General features: G+C 42.8%; 1 protein-coding gene across 3 annotated transcripts in view; it reads right to left on the bottom strand.

The window, feature by feature from the left end:
- PDE3A (phosphodiesterase 3A) overlaps positions 1 to 24,484 on the bottom strand; it is a 307,110-nt gene that overhangs the window by 102,833 nt on the left and 179,793 nt on the right. For 2 of the 3 annotated variants that reach the window (XM_077468664.1, XM_077468666.1), the window contains exon 2: positions 13,602 to 13,652. The exons of the other annotated variant lie outside the window; for it this stretch is intronic. In XM_077468664.1, coding sequence (XP_077324790.1) covers positions 13,602 to 13,652 — 51 coding nt within the window. The remainder of the gene's footprint in view (positions 1 to 13,601; positions 13,653 to 24,484) is intronic. 3 annotated transcript variants of the gene reach the window in all.

Below are 24,484 nucleotides of genomic sequence, written 5' to 3'. Positions count from 1 at the left end.
CAAAATAGGCAAAAGTGAATTTTGCTGCCGACGTTACAGAAATGTTTGTAATTTGTACCTCTCCACGTCACCTTTTCCATCTCCGTTCCGGTAATCAGCGAGGGAAGAAAAGTATTTACCTCGCCGCGATTTCTAAAACAAAGTTTATTTCTCTGAACTGACGTTATTTCATGTCTAACAAGCAATTCCGCGGCGCGTGAGGCTCATTTCAGCTTGGAGATTCTGACACATCGATGGATCCGCTCTAACCACACTGTGGCGGCACTAATCCATCCCGCGCGGCTGAGCCGGCCAGGTAAGTCAATTAAGTGACGTCAGAGGTCTCCGCGGAGAAGACATTAGCATTTGTAAACTGTTCCGTTTAAATGATTTTATAATTGAATTTAGCGGGCAGATCCGAGTCATTATACCCTGCCTGGACGAAAGCGGAAACTAATTCTTAAAGGGACGCGGAAAAAAAATGCTGTGCTGCACTGCGGAGACACAGAGGGACCAAAATGTTACAAAATAATTCATTCATATTTATTTCTCCACATTTGCAATGCAGTAGAATGCCAGCCATACAGATAAATATTATATTTCATATACTGTACATGTGGCCTGTCTTTTCTATCTTTTCATTATTCTATCTGGCTACTTTTATAATGTATGCCAGGCAGCATTACCAAAAGAAAGGGACAAGCCCCGGACCATTTGGCTGGCCAAAGACCAGAGCTGACAATTGCGACGTGGCTCTGAAAAAAAATGAATGTTCTTTTTTCCCCCACAAATAGAGCTTTCTTTTGGTGGTATTTGATCACCTCTGTGGTTTTTAGTTTTTGCGCTATAAACAAAAAAAGAGCGACAATTTTGAAAAAAAACACACTATTTGTAACTTTTTGCTATAATAAATATCCCCAAAAAATATATAAAAAACATTTTTTTCCTCAGTTTAGGCCGATATGTATTCTTCTACATATTTTTGGTAAAAAAAAAAACACAATAAGCATATATTGATTGGTTTGTGTAAAAGTTATAGCATCTACAAATAGGGGATAGTTTTATGGCATTTTTATTAATAATTTTTTTTTACTAGTAATGGTGGCGATCAGTGATTTTGATCATGACTGCGACATTATGGCGGACCCGTCGGACAATTTTGACACATTTTTGGGACCATTGGCATTAATACAGCGATCAGTGCGATTGAAATTGCATTGATTACTGTAAAAATTTTACTGGCAGTGAAGGGGTTAACACTAGGGGGCAGTAAAGGGGTTAATATGTATCCTAGGGAGTGTTCTAATGGAAGGAGGGATGGGACTGTGCAGGGAAACTAACAGATCGCTGTTCATACTCTGCATGAACAGACGATCTGTCAGTTCACTGCTCAGAGAACTGAAAACTGTGTTTTACACACACAGCTCCCGGGTTTTCCATGTGCCCCGAGCGATTGCGGGAGCCCGGTGGTGATCGAGATCGCAGGGCACTCGCAATCGGCTCGGGGAGCAAGCGGGGGCTCGCACGCGCCTCCTGTGGTGCGCAAGCGCCCCCCTAGTGGACGTTTATGCTACCAACGTAGCATAACGGCGATTCGCGCAGCCAAGCCATGCTGCCGCAGTACAACTGCGGATGCTGGTCGGCTAGAGGTTAAAGGAGTTCTATGGTGACAGCATACACTTTCATTTTATAACATGGGCACTGTAATAAGAACTTAAAAAAAAGTTAATTTTAACAATCCAATATAATAAGCTTACTTTTCATCTTGTGAGTTCTGCCTGTCTGCTGGCCATCCCTTTCCACAACTTGCTGGATTCCCTGCATGCTTTGCAGCTTCTCCTCTGCTGTTTACTTTCAATTTCTAAGGACTACATATCCCATGGTACTTGCTGCCTGCAAGAAGTGCTTCCTGTACTGACCCTACCCCCTGAAACTCCTCCTCCTCTCAGCTCCTCTGCAGTTCAGAAGGCAGGCTCTGTGAAATGTGACACAGCAGTACTCACAGGGCATAGTGACTATGTGTCACAGAATTCAAAGAAATAAATGTGCGGACATCTTCACAAATTAAGTTTACAAAATTCAAATTTGCTCAGATTAATAGAAGTAGGCTAGAAATAACTGATATACAATGTGAAAAATAATATATGATTTCATATTTTGACCATATATAAGCTTTAAATAATGTTTTTTAAATCTACTTGGAGTATAGCGCTAATATATTCTTCAATATTTTACTACAATATAACTTGTAAAAGAGATTATTTATTCTTATATTTGTGATACTTCCACCGAAACGCGTTGGCTTTGGAACATTTTACCACTGGAGTAAACATGTGTTTGGACTTCAATTTAAAATTATTCATCACGTGATTATCTGACAGTGGCAGCAGGGGATGGGGAAGGGGTGGCCAGTATGGACCTGGGACAATAAGGAAGTGTTCCCAGAAAGAGGGATCAGGTCCACAATTTACACTGGGGTCCATAGCTCTCTAAATTAGTGTTTCTCAACTCCAGTCCTCAAGGCGCCCCGACAGGTCATGTTTTCAGGTTCTCCATTATTTTGCACAGGTGATTTGATCAGATTCACTGCCTTAGTTAATTACCGCAGCCGTTTCATCTGAGGGAAATCCTGAAAACACGACTTGTTGGGGCGCCTTGAGGACTGGAGTTGAGAAACACTAATTTAGAGAGCTATGGACCCCAGTGTAAATTGTGGACCTGATCCCTCTTTCTGGGAACACTTCCTTATTGTCCCAGGTCCATACTGGCCACCCCTTCCCCATCCCCTGCTGCCACTGTCAGATAATCACGTGATGAATAATTTTAAATTGAAGTCCAAACACATGTTTACTCCAGTGGTAAAATGTTCCAAAGCCAACGCGTTTCGGTGGAAGTATCATCAGGTCTTGGAAAAAATGAAACAATGGAACAGTGTACATAGACTTAAAAATCTGTCTATTGTTGGGTATTGCTGATCTGAAGTTGCGCAGCAGTCTGTCAGCTCATCCATATAACAATCCAAGGTGATTGTGGAAGCCCTGTGGTGTGTAGAATCAGCCATCATAATATTCAGATAGTTTACATTCACACCCTTACCGCAATATTTGATGGTAGAAAGGACATAAAGTAATCATACAAAGAATCCTCAGGGTTCCAGAGCCTTTTATCCACTTTCCAAAGATGATCATGTGATGACCAACCCAGTAGGCAATTGGCTTATTGGCGCAGTATTTTGCGACAGCTCTGACCATCTGCCGCTAAAACGATTAGGGATGAGCCGAACACCCCCTGGTTCGGTTCGCACCAGAACTTGCGAACGACCCCCGCGTTCGGTACGAACGTTAGAACCCCATTGAAGTCTATGGGACTCGAACGTTCGAATTGGAAAGTGCTAATTTTAACGGCTAATATGCAAGATAGTGTCCTAAAAAGGGTTTGGGGACCTGCCTCCTGCCTCAGGGGACATGGGTCACTGCAAAAAAAAGTTTTAAAAACTGCCGTTTTGGCGGGAGCACTGATTTTAATGACGATTAAAGTGAAAAAAAAAAGTGAAATATTCCTTTAAATATGGTGCCTGGGGGGTGTCTGTAGTATGCCTGTGAAGTGCCACGTGTTTCCCGTGTTTAGAACAGTCCCTGCACAAAATGACATTAAACGGAAATAACACCATTTAAAACTGCTTGCGGTTTTAATGTTATATCTGGTTCCTGCAATATGGTTGAAAATCATTGAGAAACATGGCATGGGTAGCCCTCCCTGCCCATTACCAGCCTATTTGGGTCTTGTACGCATATTAAGGGGAACCCCGTACCCATATTAAAAAAAGGAAATGCGTGTGGCCCCCAGGCCCTATATACTCAGAACAGCAGTATACAGGCGGTGCAAACAAGACAGGGACTGTGTAGGTTTCTTGTGTTAAGTTGAATCTGTTTGTCATTTTCAACTGGTACATTTTTAAAGTGTAGCTCCAGTCAAAAAAACTATCTTTAAGCTTTTTGGAAAACATAGGGAAGGGTTATCACCCCTGTATAATTTGTTTTGTCGTCCATCTTTTTTCATCTCACTTGCTGCTGTCTCCTTGCGTTTGCAAGTAGGAGATGTTTGTAAGTTGGATGTTTGAAAGTAGGGGCCTGCCCTATATTATAGCGGTATGTACTGGGTACAGAGCACGCAGACAGCACGCACTATCTCCTAACACTACTGACTGCAAGCTCTATTATTAACCACTTGTTAGCCCAATGTTTGCATAAAGTGAAAGATGAAGTTATGCTGAGTAAATAGATATCAAACATGTCACTCTTCAAAATTGCACATGCCCGTGGAATGGCGCCAAACGTCGCTACTTAAAAAATCCCCATAGGCGACGCTTTAATTTTTTTTTTACTGGTTACATGTTTTGAGTTGCAGAGGAGGTCTAGGACTAGAATTATTGCTCTCGCTCTAACATTCTCGGCGATACCTCACATGTGTGGCACATGCGAGCACATGGGGACATGGGCGCTTTAATTTTTATTTTATTTTTTTATTGTTCATTTTACTTTATTTATGTTAGTTTGACATTTTTTTCCCCAAAAATATATTTTTGATCACTTTTATTCCTATTACAAGAAATGTAAACATCCCTTGTAATAGGAATATGGGGTGATAGGTCCTCTTTACAGTGAAATCTGGGGGGTCAATATGACCCCACATCTCACCTCTAGGCTGGGAAGCCTGAAATAAAAAATAAAAAAACTTATTATGGCTTTGATCGTACTGGCGAGTTGGTAGAAGCACCGGAGGGCGGTGAGGGGTGGGGGGCGTCTATGGCTGGGTATTTCAGGGTATCACCGAGTATGGCTGGGTATCTCTGAGTATGGCTGGGTATGGCAATTTATGGCAGGGTATTACAGAGTATTGGCGGGGTACTACAGAGTAATAGCAGGGTACTGCAGAGTATTGGGGGGTACTACAGAGTAATGGCAGGGTACTGCAGAGTATTGTGGGTACTGCAGAGTAATGGCGGGTACTGCAGAGTAATGGCGGGTACTGCAGAGTATTGGGGGGTACTGCAGAGTAATGGGGGTTACTGCAGAGTAATGGGGGGTACTGCAGAGTAATGGCAGGGTACTGCAGAGTAATGGCAGGGTACTGCACTGCAGAGTAATGGCAGGGTACTGCACTGCAGAGTAATGGCGGGGTACTGCAGAGTAATGGCGGGGTACTGCAGAGTAATGGCAGGGTACTGCAGAGTATGCACTGGTATTGCAGAGTATTGGCAGGGAATTGAGGGGTTAAATTCGGTGAGCAGCGATGTGGGCACTGCAGATGCAGCCCACATCGCTGCTGACACCGATCTCTTTCCCCTCCGCTGTACCGATCGGTACAGAAAGGGGAGGGAGGAACAGGCGTCATAACATGACGCCGGTTTGTTTCCAAGTGATCACTCCGTCATTTTACGGAGCAATCACGTGGTAAACGGCCGCTATGAGCGGCCGTTTACCGTGATCCGTGATGCGCCGGGTCCTGTGGACCCGGCGGTCACGGATGCTCTCGAGTGCGCACACCTCGGGGCACGCGAGAGCAGAATTCTGGGAGGCCGTTAATTAACGGCCTCTCTGAGTTAAACAACCGCCCTGAAGCCGTTAATCGGCAATGGGCAGTTGTTAAGTTGTTAAAGCTAGATCACTAGCTATATAGGTGAGGTGAATATAGTGGTGTATACTGCAGTCAGGGCACAGACAACAACCACTACACAGCAGCAAGATAGGAAATCAGCCAAAAACGATTGGTGTGTACTGTGTTGAAGGTACACAGAACACCCACTGCTTCAGATGCTAAGTAACACACTACAGGAGGCCGCCTTAAAGGCGGCCTTATATAGTGTGGGGCGTGCACTACACAGCCTGAGCTATGATTGGCCACAGGCAGGATGCCTGTGGCCAATCATGGCTCTCCTCGCTGCCGGCGCTGCGATTGGCCAAGCATGCGGGGTCACAGTGCATGCTTGGCTAATCATCGGGCAGCAATGCACTGCGCCAACGCAGTGCATTGTGGTCCGCGCGCGCGTCACTCGAATTTTGACGCGAACGGCCAAAACGTTCGGAATTCGCCGAACGCACGAACAGCCAATGTTCGAGTCGAACGTACGTTCGACTCGAACACGAAGCTCATCCCTAAAAACGATCAATGACATCTCAGACTATTGTTTATAGCTGATCAGAGCAGACCAGAGATTAATGGGAGTCCAGTTGCTGATAGGACCCTTCCTGATCCTGAACAATATTAACTAACAATTCTGATCAATAGGGGGCGCACCACCAATATTGCATTGTGCTTTCTGCAACAGCAGTACTCATATGAGGGCTTCATACACTTTTCAACATTGACTGCACATAGCCACATCTATAGAAGCAAAGATCTGTCAGCGAGAGTCAGAAATGATAGAGGGGAGATCTCACACCACTCAAAAATATAATTTCTGAGTAAAGCGACTCTATAAATAAGTCACCAGTTTCTAATAAAACTGCAATCATTTCTCCTGATTGGCGCCCCACTGTTCTGTCTGGCCTCAGACTCTTCCCAAGCCACAAAATTCCATCAATCTGCGTCTCTATAAATCATGGCCGGCAAAAGAAAATAAACAGGCCTGAGCTCAGCAGTAGAAAGTGATAAAACGTTTCCTCTGATTCACGTTTTTTCTTCGTCAGAAAGATCAGATCAGGACAAGTAACAATAATTGCAGCTTTACCAACCCTTAGCGTTTTCTAACCCTCTGCATCACCTAATACCCAGCATCTTCTGATACAAAGCAACACTGACCCTCAGCATCACCTGACCCCCAGCAACATTCACCCTTCAGTATTTTTTAATACTGGTCACCACCTGACCCTCAGCATCACCATCATCTCCTAACTTTTGCCCTGATACTCATCCCACAGCATCACCTGATCTTCAGAGCCACTCGAACCCAAGCATCATTCAATTCTTAGCATTATTACATAAACGATACCCTCATACCCGATACATCACCCGATAGTCCGCAACAACCGATTCCCAGCATCACCTGACCCCTGGCATTAACCAGCCCTCAGCACCATCCAAAGCTCAGCATCATCTGATGCTTATTGTCACCTGATCCTCAGCATCACTTAATCCATTGTGTCTCCTGATGCTCTGGATTGCCGACCCACAGCATCCTTAGCATTACCAAGCCTTCAGCATCAACCCACTCTCAGCTTTATCCAAACCCCAGCATCATCCAAGCTCAACATCACTTGACCCCGCCATTTGCAACACACAGATTCAAAAAGCCTTCAAATAAAGAGCTGTCAACAAAGGGTTAATCTCATGCTAACAGAAAATTTCATGGTGGCAATACATCTCCTCCTGCCCTGCCAGTGACCTCCAGGCCCAGCACCAGCCCTGGGAATGGCGTTCAGCAGGATGATGATGACATACCCAGAGCAGCCAGACGTGAGGACAGCACGCAGGAATTTCAGAGCAGAGCCGACATCACAGTCCAGGAATAACACCGCCAGGAAAGGCCAATACTGCATATCAGTCTCTGTGGTTCCCAGAGGTCATAAGGCTCCTATGGGTCAAGAGGTCAGAGGACCCTGGAGGTGAAAGGGCCTAAGTAGTGAGAGTTAGAGGGCTTCGAAAGTCAGAGGCCCAAGTAGGTTGGCGGTCTCAATCATAATTGCTCCACCCGTTATTATGGTGTACAGAATGAAAATGTCTTCCTTTCACTAATTTTTCTGTCTCTGTTGCTGGAACTTCGACTGACTGAGAACCAGGAGTAATTTAAATAAAAGCAGCTTAGTAAATGAATGAAAACCTTCACAATTTTAATATGAAATACTAGGAATATATATAGAAACAAACAAGGATGACCCAACAGTATTATTCTAAAGACCATAATGAGTACTTAAAATATAAAAAAAAAATGTTTTTATTAATAAAGACATCAATTAAAAGCATTACATTATCAATATAAAAATCAGAATGTATAATGACAAGAATCCACTAGAAAATGTCAACGTGTTTTGCGGCCATATGCCGCTTCGTAAGGGCTTTCTTCATAGAATACAATTATATGTGTAATAGATGAAGAAATCTAATGTCCTGAAGAAGTGGCATAAGATCACGAAACATGTTGACATTTTCTAGTGAATTCTTGCCATTATACCTTCTGATTTTTATATTGATATGTAATGTTTTTCATGAATGTCTGTTAATAAAAAAATAATTTTTTTATATTTAAGTACTAATTTTGGTCTCTAGTTTTATACTGTTGGGTCATCCTTAAATGCCCTATTTGTTTCTATATATTAGTTCTATTGTTGTGGGCAAGTGGCCATTATTTAGGCTGGTATAGCATTAAAGGGTTGTTACCCTTTCTCCTCCACACTTGATACTAGGAAAATCCATATGTATTCTGCACCAGGGACTGCACTTGTAGTCAATTTCTGGGGCATAGATAAAAGACCCAGATATAACACCCCCAATCACGCCCATTTCTCTTTTCATAGCCTATAAATGTTACATTTGTAGGGTATAGTGGAACAGGCCTGCTGAAATGAACACCCCTGTGTATAAAGCTTATTGTAAGTGGAGCCAATACACTTCTACTGAAATCCAAGCTGCATCAAAATACACTACAAAGCACAAAGCAAATCCTCTACAAAAGTCAAACTGTGAATCTGACCTCTATCTAGGACCAGATTTGACTCTGTACACAATAAGAGGGGAACCTGTGAGACCTCAATGCTTTCCATGGGGCCCCGGACTCAACTTCCACCAAACGGCCAAAAAAGAAAATATGAATGTTGAGTCAAAGACAGGGCAGGGACAAGGGGTGGGCAGGAGGGTCAGCTGCCCCTGGCGCAATGGTTTATTGCAGGGGTAGGGGGCACCCTGACCCTAACCCTAAGGGAAAGGGGGGCGCAGTTTGGCATCTTTGCCCTGGGCGCTGGGTGACCTTGTCCTGGCACTGGTGAAAGACATGGTGGATACTGCAAACAGGCAGGAAGGACGTTGGAACTTCTTTAAGCTCAGTATGTGGAGTAAAATTTATATATGTATTGGTATGGTGCTGACAGCAACAATGAACCACAAATTACAGTACAATGTAGGCAAAAATCTAAACATAAGATTCAAATAGTATACAGTATAAGTCACAAAAAAGAAAAGTAATTCTTTAAAGGTTAAGAGTTCCAGATTTCATTAAGGGAGGTGTATCAAAAAATGTGTTTGGTAGTAGAGGAGCCTGTCAGTTTGCACGTGTTCACACCACTGGTCTAAAGAAATGAAAACTAGTCACAAAACACGTTATTGGGGTCTTTAATAAATTAAGTTTATAATTATGAAGTTTACTTCATTATTGACCTAGTCATTTCTCTGCTACTTGATTGTTTGTTTGCTTTTTTGGACCATTCTGAAATTTTGACTTTTAGAACAGAGAAAATTGAGTACTGTCCATGATACTTTTTTTATTTGCACTAACATACAATTTTTCAGGACAAGCTTTCGGGTATGTCCCCTTCTTCAAGGTCCAAGCAGTACTGATTTACAAATTTTTAAGCAGAATGTAAAACCAAAACAAAAAAAAAAAAAAAAGAAAAAAACACCTCTGAGGGAAAGAAGAGAGAAAACAAAAAAAACACATACAAATCAATGGGGCAATAAAGATAAGAGAAGAGTTAGTGAGATAAGACAGAGGGAGAGCTATGGAATGGAGGGGGGGTTGCTAATCACAGAGGGGGTTGTAAAACTTTAGTATAATGAGTAAGGAAACCTATGTCTAAATTCAGGCCATTATTTTTTGTGTCAAAAAGAATTATCATTCTTAGTTCAAAGGTTTTCCTTTCCTGGATAGTTCTGAAATTCCCTTTAAGAACTAAAACATTGAGGTCTTCTATAGTGTGGTCCGGTTGTGAGAAGTGATGTCCAACAGGTGTACATAAACTGTCTTCTTTATGTTCCTTGATGGTGTGTCTGTGTAAATTCATCCTCGTTCTCTGTCACAATTGCACTAATACGGCTACTATCACATTAAGTATGACTTTTAGAACCAGATTTGGGCCACCCAAGAGCTCCGAGAGTGACACACTGAATTGAGACAGAAGTATTGTGTGAATTGTCTCAGGTTGTGCACATCACATATGTGATCATTTGCAATCTTACGTGATGTGAAGTTTCTATTACGTTTACTTCTTCACTCGTTTATGAATACTTGCTCCCATTATGTCTCCATAGGGTACAATTCTGTGCACAACCAAATATTCATCCTTTCACAGCCAACAATAACCATTTCCACTTCCACCAGTGTACAGCAAACTAAGGATGACCCTTAAAGCAGAACCAAACCCTCCCATCATTTTCCGCCAAGGAAGCTTCCATCTTGGCCTTTGTTTGATCTGCAGTTGCCATATTGTGGCACATGTGATCAGTTATGACACCAGCCATTGGATGGTTTGACAGTTTGGTTGAGAGCACAAGCAATGTTATAGTTACTTTCCCAACACGTGCCGAAATTGTAACTGTTTTCTGAAACTGTTAAATCAATGGGTTTAGTTCCGCTCTAAGAGGACCTTACATGGATCACAATTTGGCTGGTTCAGCAGGGACCAGACAAATTTCAATCCATGTATGGGCAGGCTGGCTATCAATCGACTTGTGTACAACCAGCCTGTCGGGTTTTGCCAATTAATCAATACCACCGGCTATAGCCAGCAACACTGACCATGGTATTCTGACAGAAGGGAAGGGTCTCTGTTGTCAATACAAAGGCTCAGCAGGAAGGATTCCCCCATTCGAGTGTGTGGATGGGAGAATTGGCTCAATCAGCAGGTTGAGCGATAAAATGAATAATGTGTGGCCAGCCTTAGTGACAACAGACATCTGCATTCCTCCAGCAATCTCCTTCCATAATCTCAAATACAGACAACAGAATCAATACAGGCATACCCCACTTTTAAGTACACAATGGGGTCTAGCAGACATCCCGGGTATGATAAAGTTTATAATATAATAAATAATAATAAAAATTATTCAATAATGTAATCAAATCCTAAAACACTGAAAAAGGTACACTTTTTGGTTGCTATGGACAATCTCCAAATTTCAGGCAGAAAAAACAGTATTTATAATATAAACGTGCATGCAGGGCACTGCACAGAGCACTAGGGACAAACGGGGTGTGTAATTTTTAATAGAGTACTGTAATCTGTAAGATTACAGTGCTTTGTGTGTTTTGTGTGTTTTTACTTTTTTGAATTTGCCGCCGTTCTCCACTCCCGTGCGCCGTAACGTCGCAGGGAACGGAGCTCGGCGGCATTCAGCACTGTGAATTGAGCGGAGGACAGCTCGATCACACAGCGCGGGGGACATCGCTGGATCCAGGGGACAAGGTAAGTAACTCTCCCTGTGTCCTCCCCTGCATCCAGCGATGCGATCCCGAGTCTGGCTCGGGGGTTATCGCTCCTGTCAGTAAAATCCCAACCCGAGCCAGACTCGGGATCACCGCTAGGGAGGTTAATAACATTTTATATTTAGAGTCAGAATTAAACTCCTGCTCTCAAAATCCTGTCCCATGCTCAGAAAACAACAAATAAACAAGCGCTCCCAGACCTGTGGAAGTCAATAGGGCCACAATCCAAGGAATACAGTGAGTATACTGGGGAAGCGACCTTGTTGGATGCTGCTGCACCTGGTGACTCCGGTGGCTATCTTGGGTCACGCGGAGCCTTTTTAAGGCCCCGGCTTCCAGGTGTGGTGAGTATTTTGCGAGTTGCTAGAGTAGGGACAGGTATCCAGCCTGTGAGGGACAGTACTAGTGCTAGGGAAAGGTTCCCGATGAGAAGGGAAAGTGTAGGGTCACATTCCGTTCCTTCTCAACAGATGCTGTCAGTCCAGCTGGAATCTACCTCTGCACGTTGTTTGAAACTGTGAGCGTACCCTTCTGGGTAGCCTTCCCACCGGCTTTGTTTTATGATGCACCAGACTGTGCGAATTATTGCTGCCGCTCAGGCTACGCACCACCTACATGTTAACCTGCATTATATGTCATCTTTTATTTTGCCCAAAGTTTCATTTGAAGCCCCCTTATTGTTGTCTTTCTTTCTTATTTCAATGTACAAAATACAAATCACTTCCTGACTATTCAGTTACATGTACCAGACAGATGTTTCTTCGTCTATACTGCATGTGAGAATAAAGTAGACTTGTAGAATTTTTGTTCAAAAATTCACATTTTGGAAATATGTATATGATTTTCTAATGGTTAGTGTGGAAAAATGTTCTTATCTAATGGAACGAAATGCTATCCTCATTTCCCATTTGGAATCACTCTCACTTCTGTCTGTCCCGAAATCAAATGTTAAAACTTACAACATTGTCATGTCACATGTAATAAAATTTTTAGGACTTTCATATAAAATTTGTCTTTGTTAATAAAAATGCCATTTTTTTATATTTAAGTACTCATTTTGATCTCTAGTATCATACTGTTGGGTCAGAGAAAGTGTAAAGCGACACAGGGCCCTAATTCAGACTTTACAGGCAAGATAGACAATGATATAGTACAAAAATATATTTTATTAACAATAAGTCATATCAAACAGGTCAAGTAAAAAAGAATTAAAAACAAATGATAGGCACATGATAGTAATGAGTATCTAGTGTAAACAAGAGAGTTGACACCAAATAAACGGCAGTGAGCCCCTGTGCGTCAACGCATTTCACTGTTTTGCTTCGTCAGGACACACTTGGGGGTAGTTGGAAGGAACAGGTCTCACTTGTCAGCATAGAAATACCTCCACATGGAGAGCTCCCAGATGATCACCCAGGAATCACAGTGTAAAGCAGGAGGCAGTTCCTTACTAATACCAGCGACCGTGTAGGGCTGATGGCGTAAAGATATACAAATATGAATATAAACCCATATAATTCGCTGGGGGAGGAAGGAGATACACCATAAGTATCAAGATGATTCTGTTGGGTTATCCTTAAACTCCCTATTTGTTTCTATATATTGGTTCTATTGTTGTGGGCTGGTGGCCAGTATTTAGGCTGGTATAGCATTAAAGGGTTTGGTACCCTTTAAAATCCATATGTTTTCTGCACCAGGGGCTGCACTTGTAGTCAATTTCTGGGGCATAGATAAAAGGCCCAGACATGAGAACCCCAATCACACCCATTTCTCTTTTCATAAATGTTACATTTCCAGCCACACTTCTGTCCGTCCCAAAATCAAATGTTAAAATTTACAACATTGTCATGTCACTTGTATTAAAAATGTTAGGACTTTCATATAAACTTTGTTCAATCACTGATGGTATTATCGACTGTTCTGCTGAACAATCTTCATGCAAAAATCGATCTTCGTATGGCAATGATGGGGGCACGTGTATTCCCCACACAGGACTGAAATGATTGCAGCCTGGTATGGTGACTCAGGTCACTGCACTGGCTAGAGAGATGTGAAGTACAGTAGGACTCTCAGATTCACCTTCCCACAGACCAAGACAGGAGCGCCCCTCACTGTGGGCTGCACACTTCACCTACTCTGTACAATTCCCTCCAGCTGGTGCTATTTCTTCATCAATCACATCTCACCCAAGAAATGAAGAGCCACTCACCTGAGACCCCCTGGAGCCTCGCTTGTGTTCCCATTCGGGATGGCCCATTAACTGCAAGAGAACCAAAGACATTAATTAGATAAAGCGTCAGCTTACGCGGGTTCTAGCTCGCTTAGACAGGTCCTCGCTCTGTATACAAATTACAGGCTGCTAATATGTCTGAGGGATGAGAATGTAACATGTAGGGGAGGAACATACTCTCAGTATGACTGAAACAGGCAGCAAAGCCACTGTTTTACCACCCCCCACTCACCGTAATTCTAACATTACAGCCTGACAGAGTTGTAGACATGCTGAGGCCACGGCAATCAGAACTCGGGCTATAGAGTTTGACAGGCAGCATTCACTGCCAAATCTGCCCACTGAGATCAATGGGGATGTTCTGAAACTGCAAGCCAAATGCTTGGCTCATGGGTGTGTCTTGGTTCTGCAAAGTAAAACTGCCATTTTGCAATACAAAAACATATATATACTGTATATATATATACTGTATTTATTTATATATATATATATATATATATATATATATATATATATATATATGGTGCCTATGCTTCATGGGTGTTAACAGGTAGCTTGGACCATATTTTATATATATATATATATATATATATATATATATATAAAAATAAAACAAACAAGGTGTAATTAAATAGAAAAATGTCTTATATATTATCTGTACAGCAAAGCAAGATGCTATGTACATATTACCATCTGCACTATATATTTGATAGATATATCCTGCATATTAGTCTGAATATGCTTATTGGTACATCATAGCATGCAGAGGCTTAATGTATATTATCTGTTCATACAGGCAGATATTACATATCACTATCTATGCCATAAATTGTAGTACAGACATGTATTATTACAGACATATACTACTCTGCATATGTTTATTGGTACATTGAAGAATCTGGAGACTTCATGTATATTACTGTGTAAATTTCTGCACAGCACAGGTAGATACTACATATCACTATGTACGCTATATATTACAGATGCATCCTGTGAATACATTTATTTGTACATTGCATAATACAGAGACGTACTGTATATTTTATCTGACGTAGAGGTAGATACATATTACCATCTGCACTATATACAGTATATCCTGTACACACGGTCGGACATTTCGACGACAAAATCCGTCTGATTTTTTTCGGTGGATTTAGGCCCAAACTTGTCTTGCATACACACGGTCGCACAAAGTTGTCAGAAAATCCGATCGTTCAGAACGAGGTGACGTACAACACTTACGACGGGACTATAAATGGGCCAGTAGCCAATAGCTTTAGTCTTGTAATTTATTCTGAGCATGCATGGCACTTTGTGCGCCGGAATTGTCTACACACGATCGGATTTTGTTGTGGGAAAATTTTAGATCCAGATCTCAAACTTTGTGTGTCGAAAATTCTGAGGGAAAAAGTCAGATGGAGCCCACACACAATCAGAATTTTCCGTTGAAAAGTCCGACCGTGTGTACAAGGAATTAGTCTGAATATGTTTATTGGTACACTGCGGTGTCCAAAGATTTCTTGTACAGTATATCACTGTGTATCTTATCTGTAGAGTGAGATGATATATATCACTATGAATGTGATATATGGGACACATCCTGTGTGTCATCTGTACAGTACAGGGAGATGCTAAACATCACAATGTTCACTATATATGAGACCCGTCCTGTACATTATCTGTAGAGTACAGGCATCCCCCTGTCTATATCTGCACAGATGCTTTATATGACTATGGGGTTGATTTACTAAAGGCAAATACACTGTGCACTTTGCAAAGTGCAGGCACACTCTGCAAGTACAGTTGCTCCAGAGCTTAGTAAATCAGCAGAAAGCTCTGCTGACTTCCACCATCCAATCATGTGCAAGCAAAAATTCTCTTTTTTTTTTCCTTGCACCTTATTGGGTATTCCTTGAAAAGTGAAGCTTTACCTCATTTACAAAGCTCTGGAGCAACTGCACTTGCCGAGTGCAACTGCACTTTGCAAAGTGCACAGTCTATTTGCTTTTAGTAAATCAACCCCAATGTTAATTGTATATATCTGTACAGATGCTATATATGACTATATTGTATATAGTATATATATGACATATCCTGTATATCATCTGTACAGTACAAGCCATCCCTCACTGCTCTACTTCCTTGGAAGGAGATCTCGGCACAGAATTAAGCGTTGATGGGTCTTTGTGTTGTCTTTGCACATTAGCGGCCTGGTAGCGGAAGAAGGGTTAAGGCTCTGCACAGCTCAGTACACATTTAATCAATTGCCATGTAATTAACTGACTAGAGAGAGACGGGAGCCAAGAACAGCAGTTTAATATCCTAAGGAAATAATAAACTACATGACATATTTCACTTCTACCAAACTGAACTGGTGCTGAACCTGCCGGCAGCATCGAGGATCTGATCAGACGGATCTGATTTCTATTTATGTTTAACATTCACATAGGGGAAAATTCAACAGAAGTTCATCTGCCACTGTCACTCCCATCATCCGTTCCTCACAGGGTCACACAGTTCATTGACCTCTGACACAAGTCATTGATATCCATAGCTCCCAACTTTCTCAGATTTTAAAGGGACTGTCCCTGATTTCGATCAATGTCCCTCTGTCCCTCTTTCCTCCTCATTTGTCCCTCATTTTGGTCTGATCTATATAGTTGTATATAAAATGCACTTTTTATCTTTCAAAAAGTGTTTCCCAGAGCTAAACCTTCCATCCAAAATCTAAATTGCTGCATTTGTAAATTTCAAGAGCCAATATAAAGGAATAGCAGGGGTAAAAAAAAAAGCCCTTGTGGGTTTAACAAATTCTTTTAGCTTAATTTTCCTTTAAGGGGCGTGGCAGGTGCGTGTCCAATGCCTACATGCTTATGCTAGTAGGTGTCCCTCATTCCCATCTCAAAAAGTTACCAAATTACCAAACCCACCAAACCACCTAAACAAACCATACCAAGCAAGTCCTCCCAACAATTCAGCCAATCCACCATCTGCTGGTCACCAAACACGCTTTCCTGTAGCCAACCAATCCTTTCTACCACCTAACCATATCAAAACTCCATGTACACAACCAACCCATCAATCCATCCAGCTAACCAACCTGATATACCGACCATCCATCCACCCATGTCACCAGACCACAACCACATCTATGCAATCTATCTAACCATCCATTCAACCCAATCCACCAATTTTAAGTATTAGCCTAATTCATATAATAAGATCAGCTACAAATATTGCAGACCCAGCAACATAGCTTCCCACCAATCTCAACCATCTGTCATTAACCTATAAAACACCCATCCAATCAGTTTCCCAAAATGACCCATCAAAGCAAGTGATCAGGATCAACACATTTTAAGAGACTGACATTTAAGAATGTTATCAGAGAGAACAATAAAATCAGAGAAAACAATAAAGGTGTGACAACAGCCAGAGGACTATTACAGGGCCCCGTACAAAGCATCTTTATCAATAAACGAGATATTTCATGTCAGTTGATTGTGATTAAGAATAAAAGCTTAAAGAGGATCTTCAGTCACTTAAAAAGTAATTAAAAGTCAGCAGCTATAAATACTGTAACTGCTGACTTTTAATTAGGAGGCACATACCAGTCCAGGGATCCAGTTCTGTCCTCACCCGGGTCGGTTCTTCACAGGGCTTTGGGTTCATGGCACCAACATGTTTAGTGTGGGAAGCCAGCTGTGACTCCTTCTGGCCAGATTCCCACTGTGCATGTGAGAATCACACTGCACTTAGTAAATGGACAAGCAGTCTTCTGGGACCGGACCTGTGACGCGTCCGAGAAGGTTGTGGGCGGGGGGGACATTCGGTGGAGGTTTGGAAAAAGTACAATTTCTGAATTAGGGTGAAGTTCTGCTTTAACCACTAGGGATCTGCGCTATAGCCGAATGACGGCTACAGCACGGACCTGTATTGTCGGGACGACGTCTATTGACGTTGTCCTGTGCACGAGCGGCCTGTGTGCCGTCTGAAGGGCGCGCGCAGCGCGCTCTGTGATCAGCGAGTCTATGAGACTCGCTGGATCACAGATCTGAGTAAGGGGTCGATCCCGACCCCTTACCATGTGATCAGCTGTCAGCCAATGACAGCTGATCACATGATGTCAACAAAGCCGGTAATCCCGATCACTGCGATGTGCCCAGATCCTCAGGGCCCACCTGTGCCACCTACAAGTGCCGCCTACCATTGCCCACTAGCGCCACTTGTCAGTGCCCACAGTGCCACCTGTCAGTGCCCACAATGCCATCTGTCAGTGCCCACAGTACCACCTATCAGTGCCCACAATCAGTGCCTGGACAGTGCTTCACATCAGTGTACCTAGTGGTTAAAGTAGATGTAAATCCAAACCGGGTGACATTTAGTTTACTCTTTTTTTTTTAATAAAATACTTATTTTCACATTTCACTTAGTTCCATCTCAGTGTAGCTGATTTCCTGCAGCCTCTTTGCAGTCATTTCTACATACACTTCAGCGATGGCATTTATCAGGGCAGGTTTCCTGAGGTGACAACAGTGGACCATGCCCGTGTAATGTTTGTTAAAACAGATACTTGTAGTCTCCATGGGAAATCTGTGTGAAAGGGTGACAATGCAGGAGCTTTAGTAGCGCTACCCCGTGATAGCCGCTTAAAGATACTGTACCCTAATAGTTGCCCTGACCTTTCAAGTCTCCTGACCATAGGTGTGCACAGGGGTGTGCCTGGGCACACCCTGGTCACCCTGTGTGGTGCAGATTCTCCCTGCTGATATTTCAACAAAGCTCCTAAAAAAAAAAAAAAATAATCAATGAATATAAATAAAATTGTAAAAAATAATACAAAAATAAATAACTACTGACACCGTCCACTGCCCTACTACATGTTAAATTTTTTACATTTATTTAGAGTGTAATTGTGTGTGTGCATATATATATATATATATATATATATATATATATATATATATAGATATATATATAGATATATACAGTGTATATATATATATATATATATATATATATATATATATATATATATATATATATATGCACGGATGTGTGTTTTAGTTTTGGGGTGCAATTGGCTGTGCACACCTATGCTCCTGACACCCTGGGTTCAGACATTTCAGCAAATAAATTTGGATGGAGACACTTACTTAGAGTTTTGCAGCAAAATAGAATCAATTGCAAATGGATCAGATAAGAGAAATAAGGTTAGAGCAATAAAACAGAAAATATTAACCGATCAAGGTCTATGGGTGCAGGTCAGAAAAGGGTAGAAGAATGACCAATGTGGAGTCTGACTACTCCCTTAAACCTCCCGGCGCCACAGCCCCTTTAAAACAAACACTTTAAGCAAGCTATATCTAAAGTCTATGACCTTGGTTTGTAAATAAAGGGAGTTCCTTGGTGATAAGAAGCCAGATAGACACCCAATGTCCCTGTCCCTTGTGGGGGTAGGTGTCCCTGATGTAAGTGTCTTTAATCTTCAGCTAGCTCAAGTGATGGGCCCCGAAGTAACGGTGAGATAATGACATACAGTAGCACAACAGGTATTGTAGATGTCTTCTCATAAGCTCTAATGAAAAAGGCAAAGTAAAGGTGTCTGTATGCAGTGTCCTTAGGTGCAAAAAGGGTGGGCATATGCCAGTTAAGCAGTCCAAGTGATACTAAGCTCAGGAAGGATGGTGTGAAGATCCTGCAGCAAACCTCTGCAGGTACTGTGCTCAAGGGATAGTGCAAGAACCCGCACCTCCCAGTGCCGCAGCTCAACTGGATCTGTGATGCAGGTGATTAGGCCTCCCGGTTGCCACCTGACCACCGTACCCCTCCGACAACAGATCACTGCTCCCAGATGAAGGCTATGGTCCTAACAGACCGACTCCTTCCCAACACAGGCTATTTATCACCTCTCCCAGCATTATTTTCTCTTGCTGCAGCTGGCTGGGACTAGTAGTCCACAATGATCCGGCTTTCTGGCCTACATATCTCAAGATCCTCCGCTCTTCTGTAAGTTCTCAATCACTCTGCATTCAGGATGTGACAAGGCAGATCCCAGGCTGAGCACTAGAGGGAACAGCCTCACTGTGGCAAATTCTGTAGAGCTGTGATGGCGAACCTTGGCACCCCAGATGTTTTAAAACGACATTTCCCATGATGCTCTCCTACACTGCTGAGTGCATGAGCATCATGGGAAATGTTGTTCCAAAACATCTGGGGTGCCAAGGTTCACCATCACTGCTGTAGAGTGTCCTCTGATAACACAGGCAATTTATCCAGCTCCTGGCTACACATAATTAGGAGACAGGAACAGAGCGTTGTCACCTTATTACAGAAAGTGCCTAAACAGGTCCCTTCATGGCAGGATCACCCGGAATTCATTTAATGAAAACTGCAGATTTAAAAGGATAAAAAATGACTTTTGGAATGATGTTACCATGTTAAAACTTCTATAACATTTTAGTGGCTGGGTTTCCATCTACTTTAGATCAGGTTGGCCGCTGTCCATCCCTCAGATTCGTAAATACATAAGGACCAGTGTTATTCATTACAATTTTTTATTTTTCACTAATTTTCTTTGGTTTTTGATTGGGAGATGATTTCATAGAACACAGACACACACGCTCTTTATGATTGGATCACAACTAATGCGACCCTACACCACCAGACTTCTGTAGCTCATCCTAAAAGCACTATATTAATTGTACAACCCTATTTGGACACATGTGGTTATCTTGACAATCTGATTTGGGGCTGCAGTGGTCTCACTAGTGGAATGTGCGCAGATGGAGCACCAGGACCCCTGCAATGAAACTGGGCCCTTTACGCACAGGGAGGTTCTGGATTCAGTGCGGTCTGTTTATCTCATAGGCCATTAATAGATCACTGAGTGGATTATGTGCATCGGTTCATGGAAACGAACTGTACAATGAGTAGATTAAATTGTCATTTCCAGGAGTCGGAGGTCGGGGAGTGCTGCTTAGTAAACATGGCCCATTAGCTCCGTCTGGTTAATGTACACTGCAGAACAGCTGTACATGTCGGTCCATATACACCAGTGAACCGAATCACCCTCGTCTTCTCCCACCAATAATCTGCATCACTACACCGAGACGATGAACTGCCTATCCTCTGTGAGCCCTGTGTGAATGGACACTGGTCACAATTTAACAAGCCACAGCAAAAAAAAAAAAAAAAACAACACTTAAAGAGTAACTCCACATTTAAAAACAAAAAGAATTTCCATTTGGGTGATCTATGTACATCGCAGGGATTGTAATAAACTTTGTAACAGATAACTAACTTTTGTTATTCTGCTAAGAAATAGCTGTTTGTTTATGTCCATGTGCAAAATGAATGGGAATGGGAGTAACTTTATAATTATCAATTAGCTGCTGCACCTGCTGGGCTCTAATGAGGAAAGTGGCAGGGTCTGCATCCCTTTAGGCGTGATTTCCTTTTGGGAGTATCTCACCAAAAATGACATTTTTGTTGCAGGGGATGCTCACAAGACTTCTATCTTAGTGCAGACTTCAGTAAGCCAATCAGTAAAGCCAAGCACACAAGCAGGAAATTACATGGGGGCAAAGTTTCGGGATTTGGCCTGACGCTCGGTTCATGGCAGACTCTATGTAAAGGGCAACCTGAAGTAGCACTCTGCAGGGAATTGTGGTTGTCCAAGAGTGGAATGTGGTGGATGAGACAATGGACCACTTCTTGCTTCAGTGCCCCTTCAACATAGAAGTCTACAAGCGGGTGGGTTGGGCTCTGGGTATCCCTTTCCTTTCCCGCTTGAGTTATGCGGAGTGGTCGTACGGTTCCTTTGAGACACATCAGGATTTTGATTTTGAGACACCTTTTCTAGTTAGCTTAGTAGTCCGTTTCTTCATGTGGAATGCACGGTGACATTCGGAAAAAAGTCCTTCCTGTTGAGGTGGTGGTGCAAGACATTCTGGGTGAGGCTGGGACGATTCGGGGTCTTGAGAAGGACAGATGGTGGCCGGGAGCCTGGACAAAGGTGTGGGGGAATGTCAGGTCTCCATAGCTGCTTTTTGTCTGTCTCTGGGTGTGCGGCTTTCTTTCTGTCCTTTCACGTCCCCCAGATTTTTATATAAGATTGTATTTTTGGAAAAAGACCGCATGCATGGGTTAAATGTGTAATGGTTTCTTAGTCTGAGGGTGTTTTAGGTGGAGGTTATGGCTTTGTTTAGGTTGGTATATTTAGTTTTCTTTATGTTTTTGCTATGCCGATGTAAGCTATTGTTGTTTATATATATATATATATATATATATATATATATATATATATATATATATATTAGGGCTGCGGAAATGAACGATTAATTGCTCAATTAATTGTTAATTTCTTTGATCGATCAAAATAATTTTGATCCAGGACGATCAGTGGATTGAGCTCCGCAGTATCACCCATAGTAAAGGCCACGGCTTCGGCCTAGCTCTGGAGTGGCGGCCATCTTGGTCCACCTGACTGGGGCCTAGTAGCGGCGCTCTGACATCATCATCACCTGCCTGCTTGTGCCGTCTACTCTGCTGACCGGTCTGCCTGCTGTCTATTCCGGACAGAGCGGACAATCAGAGATGTGAATATTACGGTATGGGGGGAGATGTGGGGAGATCTGGACATTACAGTATGGGGGCAGATGAGGTCATTACAGTATGAGGGCAGATGTGGACATTACAGTATGGGGGCAGATGTGGACATTACAGTATGGGGCAGATGTGGATATTACAGTATGGGGGAAGATGTGGACATTACAGTATGGGAGAAGATGTGGACATTACAGTATGGGGGCAGATGTGGATATTACAGTATGGGGGAAGATGTGGGCATTACAGTATGGGGGCAGATGTGGATATTACAGTATGGGGGAAGATGTGGGCATTACAGTATGGGGGAAGATGTGGACATTACAGTATGGGGGAAGATGTGGACATTACAGTATGGGGGAAGATGTGGATATTAAGGTATGGGGGCAGATGTGGATACTACAGTATGGGGGCAGATGTGGACATTACAGTATGGGGGGAAGATGTGGATATTACAGTATGGGGGCAGATGTGGATATTACAGTATGGGGCAGATGTGGATATTACAGTATGGGGCAGATGAGGACATTACAGTATGGGGGCAGATGTGGACATTACAGTATGGGGGCAGATGTGGATATTACAGTATGGGGGCAGATGTGGGCATTACAGTATGGGGGAAGATGTGGACATTACAGTATGGGGGCAGATGTGGACATTACAGTATGGGGGCAGATGTGGACATTACAGTATGGGGGCAGATGTGGCTATTACAGTATGGGGGCAGATGTGGATATTACAGTATGGGGGAAGATGTGGACATTACAGTATGGGGGAAGATGTGGACATTACAGTATGGGGGAAGATGTGGATATTAAGGTATGGGGGCAGGTGTGGACATTACAGTATGGGGGAAGATGTGGATATTACAGTATGGGGGCAGATGTGGATACTACAGTATGGGGGAAGATGTGGACATTACAGTATGGGGGAAGATGTGGACATTACAGTATAGGGGCAGATGTGGACATTACAGTATGGGGGAAGTTGTGGACATTACAGTATGGGGGCAGATGTGGACATTACAGTATGGGGGCAGATGTGGACATTACAGTATGGGGCAGATGTGGATATTACAGTATGGGGGCAGATGTGGACATTACAGTATGGGGGAAGATGTGGACATTACAGTATGGGGCAGATGTGGACATTACAGTATGGGGGCAGATGTGGACATTACAGTATGGGGGCAGATGTGGACATTACAGTATGGGGGAAGATGTGGACATTACAGTATGGGGCAGATGTGGATATTACAGTATGGGGGCAGATGTGGATATTACAGTATGGGGGCAGATGTGGACATTACAGTATGGGGGAAGATGTGGACATTACAGTATGGGGGCAGATGTGGACATTACAGTATGGGGCAGATGTGGATATTACAGTATGGGGGCAGATGTGGACATTACAGTATGGGGGCAGATGTGGACATTACAGTATGGGGGAAGATGTGGACATTACAGTATGGGGGAAGATGTGGATATTACAGTATGGGGGCAGATGTGGATATTACAGTATGGGGGCAGATGTGGACATTACAGTATGGGGGCAGATGTGGACATTACAGTATGGGGCAGATGTGGATATTACAGTATGGGGGCAGATGTGGATATTACAGTATGGGGGCAGATGTGGACATTACAGTATGGGGGCAGATGTGGACATTACAGTATGGGGGCCAGGGGCAGACTGACAACACATGGGGCCCCCAGGCAATCAGAGATTATGGGGCCACACAGTAGACACAAACACACACACACTGTATACAATCACACAGTATACACAGACATGTTTCTATTGGCTGAAAAGGTACTGGAGAGGTGGGGCAGCTATAATCTCAGGATTTTTAGACCAAAAGGATGTCGGTAAGGGACATTTCAGGGACAGATGTAAAAAAAAGCAACATTTTTTACATACTGTCCCTTGTCTTACTGAGGCTGGCAACCCTGATGGGGCCCCTAGTGGCATGGGGCCCCCGGGCAGTGCCCGAGTGGCCCAATGGTCAGTCCGCCCCTGATGGGGGCAGATGTGGACATTACAGTATGTTCACATCTGCCCCCATTATGTTTGTAAGATTTTTAAAAAACAAAAATGTACATTTCCAGGGGTGGTCTGTACACCATCACCTTCAGGTTGCCAAATTGTATGCAATTTTACAGAAAATAACTGCGCTGCAGATTGAAAAGGAAAGGTCATTTTTAATAACATTCAATTACAATATGACTTTTGTAGCAATTGTATATAAATGATTA

Source organism: Lithobates pipiens, unplaced genomic scaffold (genome assembly GCF_037356315.1).
Source record: "Lithobates pipiens isolate NorthernLeopardFrog02 unplaced genomic scaffold, aLitPip1_a1.2 Scaffold_8, whole genome shotgun sequence".
Lineage (NCBI taxonomy): Eukaryota > Metazoa > Chordata > Amphibia > Anura > Ranidae > Lithobates > Lithobates pipiens.
The sequence above is the reverse complement of the archived record's forward strand: the minus strand, read 5'-3'. Positions and strand labels throughout refer to the sequence as shown.